The 5,129-nt window shown below is 63.1% G+C and overlaps 1 protein-coding gene across 1 annotated transcript in view; it reads left to right on the top strand.

The window, feature by feature from the left end:
- LOC113405387 (voltage-dependent L-type calcium channel subunit alpha-1S-like) overlaps positions 1-4,902 on the top strand; it is a gene marked incomplete at its 3' end in the record, with an annotated part of 6,013 nt that extends 1,111 nt beyond the window's left edge. Inside the window, exons 2-6 of the mRNA XM_026646569.1 lie at positions 362-449; positions 937-1,044; positions 1,909-1,961; positions 4,263-4,409; positions 4,701-4,902. Coding sequence (XP_026502354.1) covers positions 362-449; positions 937-1,044; positions 1,909-1,961; positions 4,263-4,409; positions 4,701-4,902 — 598 coding nt within the window. The remainder of the gene's footprint in view (positions 1-361; positions 450-936; positions 1,045-1,908; positions 1,962-4,262; positions 4,410-4,700) is intronic.
- Between the last annotated feature and the right edge of the window lie 227 nt (positions 4,903-5,129).

Raw genomic sequence — 5,129 nt, 5'->3', positions numbered from 1 at the left:
CCCCCCAGACTGCCCCCTCCTGCCCCTGCCACTCCACACTCCCTAGCCTGTCCCCTGCAGCACACCGCCAGCCTGCCCCCCCAGTATGCCCCCTCCTGCCCCTGCTGCTCTGCAACCCCCGGCCTGCCCTCCAAGCATGTCCCCCAGCCTGCTCCCTCCTCCCCTGCCTGTCTCCCCAGTCTGCCCCCTCCTGTCCCTGGCAGGTAGAGCTCCCCTGCCCATGTTGGAGGGGCACAGGTGTTGGCTCTCCCCCGATGCATCGCTGCAGGCCGGTTTGGCTCCTGATGGTGTGTGAGGAGCTGATTTTTCTGGCCAGACCCCAAGCTGGCTGAGTCACCCCGTCTCCCCCCGCCCTCCCCAGGTCCAGCGCCATCTCCGTGGTGAAAATCCTGAGGGTGCTGAGAGTCCTGCGGCCGCTGCGGGCCATTAACAGAGCGAAGGGGCTGAAGGTGAGAGCAAGGCGGGGCCCTCCATAGGGGGTGGACACGGCCCCCCTCAGATCTGCCACAGGAATCCAGGGCCTGCCAGATCATGGGCCATCTGAGCAGGATCCCAGGACTGCACGTCCCAGGGCTCAGGCCACCTGATTTCACTCTCACCCGGGTGTTTTGTTAGGTGTCTGTGGGCAGCTGGGAGGCAACCCATTGGTTTTGTACTAGTTCCCCTGGCTGCATCTGGAACAGCCGCTTCCCCTGCACACCAGTGTGGTGCCGGGTCCCCCGTCCGTGTCTGGGATGGCCGCTTCCCCTGGTGTGGTGCTGGGTCCCCCATCCGTGTCTGGGACGGCCGCGTCCCCTGCACACCGGTGTGGTGCTGTGTCCCCCGTCCGTGTCTGGGATGGCCCCTTCCCCTGCACACGGGCACGGCCGATACCCACAGCAGGTCGTGGTGCGGCAGGCCTGGCCCATCTCTGCATTGGCCTCTCTCTCTCTCTAGCACGTAGTCCAGTGCGTGTTCGTGGCCATCAAGACCATCGGTAACATTGTGATTGTCACCACCCTGCTGCAGTTCATGTTCGCCTGCATCGGGGTGCAGCTCTTCAAGGTGAGAGCCCCTCCCGGCCAGAACCCAGCGCTGGTATCCCCCAACCCTCCCTGTCCTGGGGAGAGCTGGGGTGGAGCTGAGCTCAGGGAAGCACCAGGAAGTGGCTCCCCTTCGTTTCTTTTAAGAGAGGGGATTCTCCCATGTCAGAAATTTAGAGGGAGGCCGAGGACCATCCCCGGCCATCCCCTTGGGGGTACCAGCACGCTGCAGGCAGAACAGGGCAGTGTATGCATAATCTGTGCCCAAGCAAGGCAGCCCCATGGCCCAGTGGGAGTCAGCCAATTTGGGGGTCTCTTCCCAGCTTTGGTGCTGACCAGCCAGGTAGCCTTGGGCCAGTCCCTTCCCCACCTGTGACTCGGTTTCCCCCGCCCACTCCAGCTCCCCACCGTGTTGCAGGATCACAGGGTTTCCTCCTGACCACCCGTGGCACTGCAGGCAGGTCTGCGCTTGCGCTGTTGTGCGAATGGATGAGGTTGATGTGACTCTTTGGCTAGAAGTGCTACGGGTTGCTGTAGCAGTGGTCTGGCCTTCGGGCCCTGCAGGGCTCCTAGGGGTTGTTGGTGCTGCTGACTGCGCAGGGAGAGTTGAGGGCTGGCACATCTGGCTGGGCTCTAACCACCTCTAAGGAAAGGCCCAGCTGGGGTAGGGCCCAGACGCTCACGGCCGGCACTAACCAGCCCCCTTTCAGGCTGGAATGGGCCATGGAGACGCTGCCCCCTGGGTCGGGGCCAAGCCGTGGGGTCATGTCAGGATGTACTGCAGTTGCCAGCAGCTGCCCTTGTCCTTGCTCCCCAGGTCTATCAGTCAGGCCCCCTGCGGTTCACAGTACAATCCCTGATTCTTCTGCTCTCTGCTTAAACCTAGGGGAAGTTTAGCAGCTGTACGGATCCGGCCAAGATGACAGAAGAGGAATGCAGGTAGGCGCCCCCTGTCGTCACTGCATGTACCTCACAGCCAGAGCGCAGGGACCGGGGGTGTCATTGCCTGAGGGGGGACTGGTGGGGAAGGCGAGGAACCAGTCCTGGTCTCTTGTGCTCACAGCCTGTTCCCGGGAGCCTGCTGAGCAGAGGAGCCCAGGCGTGGGTCTCTATGCAGAGCAAAGCCTGCAGCACAGGGCAGTTTGCTCTAGGGGGCAGAGAGCCGAGGGGAGTGTTGAATGGCCAGGACCAAGGAGGAGTTGGGCTCGTAAGCCAGAGGAAGGCCAGGCCAACGGTTAAGGCACTAGCAGGGTTGCCAGGTGTCCGGGTTTTCACCGGAACGCCTGGTCGAAAAGGGACCCTGGTGGCTCCGGTCAGCACCACTGACCAGGCCATTAAAAGTCTGGTCAGCGGCACAGCAGGGATAAGTCAGCCGCGGCTTCTGGAAGCAGGAGCATGTCCCCCCTTTGGCTCCTATGTGTAGGGGCAGCCAGGGGGCTCCGTACGCTGTCCCCGCCCCAAGTGCCAGCTCTGCAGCTCCCATTGGCCAGAAACTACAGCCAATGGGAGCTGCAGGGGAGGTGCCTGCGGACAGGGCAGCACGCAGAGCCACCTGGCCGCGCCTCCGCATAGGAGCCAGAGGGAGGACAAGCCACTGCTTCCGGGAGCTGCTTGAGGTAACCGCCACCCAGAACCTGCACCCCTGACCCCATCTCACGCCCCAACCCCCTGCCCCAGCCCTGATCCCCCTCACACCCTTGGCTCGGAGCACCCTCCTGCACCCCAAACCCCTCATCCCCAGCCCCACCCTAGAGTCTGCACCTCCACCCCCAAACCCCCTGCCCCAGCCCAGAGCCCCCTCGCGCACCCTGAACCCCTCATTTCTGGCCCCACTCTGGAACACACACCCCCAGCCCAGAGCCCATACCCCGTCCCACCCCCCAGCCCCCTGCCTCAGCCCGGAACCCCCTCCCATACTCCGAACCCCTCGGCTCCATCCCCCAGCCCGGAGCCCCTCCTACACCTCAAACCCCTCATTTTTAGCCCCACCCCAGAACTCGCATCCCCAGCCGGAGCCCTCACCCCCTCACGCATCCCAATCCCTTGCCCCAGCCTGGTGGAAATGAGGGAGTGAGTGAGGGTGGGGAGAGCGAGTGACAGAGGGAGTGAGCAGGGAGCGGGGCCTGGGAGGCAGGGCAGGGCTGTTCAGTTTTGTGTGAGTAGAAAGTTGGCAACCCTAAGCCTGGGATTGGCTTGTGTTTTATGGAACGACCTGGAAAAGCTCTTTCAGGCCCTCTTCACTCATCATCAAAAGCAGGAGCAGAAGATGGCAGCCCCCAGGCATGGGTGGTGGGTATAAGAGGCCAGAGGGAGCTAAGCCTCCCCAAACAGACGGCCTGCCGCCTTTGGAGCGCACCGCTGCCAAAAGGGTGGGCAGCCCGGCTGTGGTCCTGCCCGCACTCCACTTGAGCTCCCGCTCCCACTCGTCCTCTTCCTGTCCCCAGTCTGCTTGCAGGGGAGCCTTGCGGGAGGGGGTGAAGAGACACACGCATGCACGAGGGGTGAGTGGCCGGAAGCCGGTGGGCAGGCAGGGGAACCCCAGGGGAGGGGCCGAAGAGGCGCAGGCGGGGATGAGTGGGGCAGGAGCTGGAGCAGGGGCGGGGCCATGGTCTGGGCACACGCAGCCTCCCCAAATGGAGGAGTCACGTGCCGCCCATATCCCCAGGTGTTATGTCACCTTTGCAGGTCCCCTTTCAGACACCCTAGTGGGTGGAGTACGTGTCTGGGTGTATAGGGGGCTGCCCTGGGGCATGAGTCTCCCTGGCTGTGGAAGGGCAGAGCTCATCCCGGATGGCAGGATTTGCCATGCATGAGGTGGGATTTGCCAAGCTGCTCCAGCCTGTAGATCCAGGCTGCCACCTGATCCCAGGTACTCCGGGGAGAGGCACCAAGGGTGGATCTTGGTGAGGCTGCTGGGCAGGTTGTAGACGGGTTGTGGCCCTGGCATCCACATGTGATCCTTCCTCAGCACACCCTGATTGCATGACTGCCGATTCCTGTTATTGTCAGAACTCGCATACTCAGCCATGGTGCTTGTCGCGACCAGCACTGGCCTCTGGCTTCCTGCAGCTGTGAGTTCCCCAGGTTGATTTGGTGAGACAGTAACGTGCTCTGAGAAGCATGGAGTCTTCAGCAGGCGGGCACGTGTGTGTCATGGGCAAGGGGACTGGAGAGTTTCTGGGCCCAGTCCCCCGCTCGCTCACCCCTCGTCTGTAAATGCGCCGCTGCCTCCCGTTCCAGAGGCAACTTCATCGTGTACATGGACAGCGGCCCCAAGCAGCAAGAGCTGTACCCGCGCGAGTGGGTGCACAACGACTTCCACTTCGACAACGTCCTCTCAGCCATGATGTCGCTCTTCACCGTCTCCACCTTCGAGGGCTGGCCGCAGTGAGTCCGCCGGGGGGAGCACGCAGCATGGGGGCCGGGCACTGGGTCAGGCTGCACGGGGGGAGATCCCAGCACCCCACTGGCGCTGCTGCCTGGCTGGGGAATGCCATGTGAGGGGACTTCTCCCGAAGATGGAGAGAGGGGTCAGACCCCCCCACCCCCGATCAGGGGCACAGAGGTGCCAGTGCAGTCAAAGGGGAAGCAGCTGTCTGGGATGTCCTGACCTCTCTGCCTTAGCTCAGCTGGACTGAGCCGCCCCCCCATGCAGCTCTCTACTCGCTACCCCCCCAGGCTGCTGTACAAGGCCATTGACACCCACACCGAGGACATGGGCCCCATCTACAACTACCGGGTGGAGATCGCCATCTTCTTCATCATCTACATCATCCTCATCGCCTTCTTCATGATGAACATCTTCGTCGGCTTTGTCATCGTCACCTTCCAGGAGCAGGGCGAGAGCGAATACAAGAACTGCGAGCTGGACAAGAACCAGGTACTCCCCGTGGAATCCCCCCATGGAACCTCCCCCACCCTGCAGAGACCTCCCTCCGACCCCCCAGTCTCCTCCCACCCCAGCCCCCATGACCTGGGTAACTCTCGGTTCCAGGGATGCCCAGGCTCTGGGTGCGAGGAGCCAGTTGTACCAGAGCTAGGTGCCAGGGTCTGGACGTGGCTAAGCGTGCGGGATGAGTGCCAGCCGGACGAGAGCCGGGGTGCCCT

Source organism: Terrapene carolina, unplaced genomic scaffold, assembly GCF_002925995.2.
Source record: "Terrapene carolina triunguis isolate 2854851 unplaced genomic scaffold, T_m_triunguis-2.0 Scaffold35281, whole genome shotgun sequence".
NCBI classification, from domain to species: domain Eukaryota; kingdom Metazoa; phylum Chordata; order Testudines; family Emydidae; genus Terrapene; species Terrapene triunguis.
Note: the sequence above shows the minus strand (reverse complement) of the source record. Positions and strands in the feature narration are given on the sequence as shown.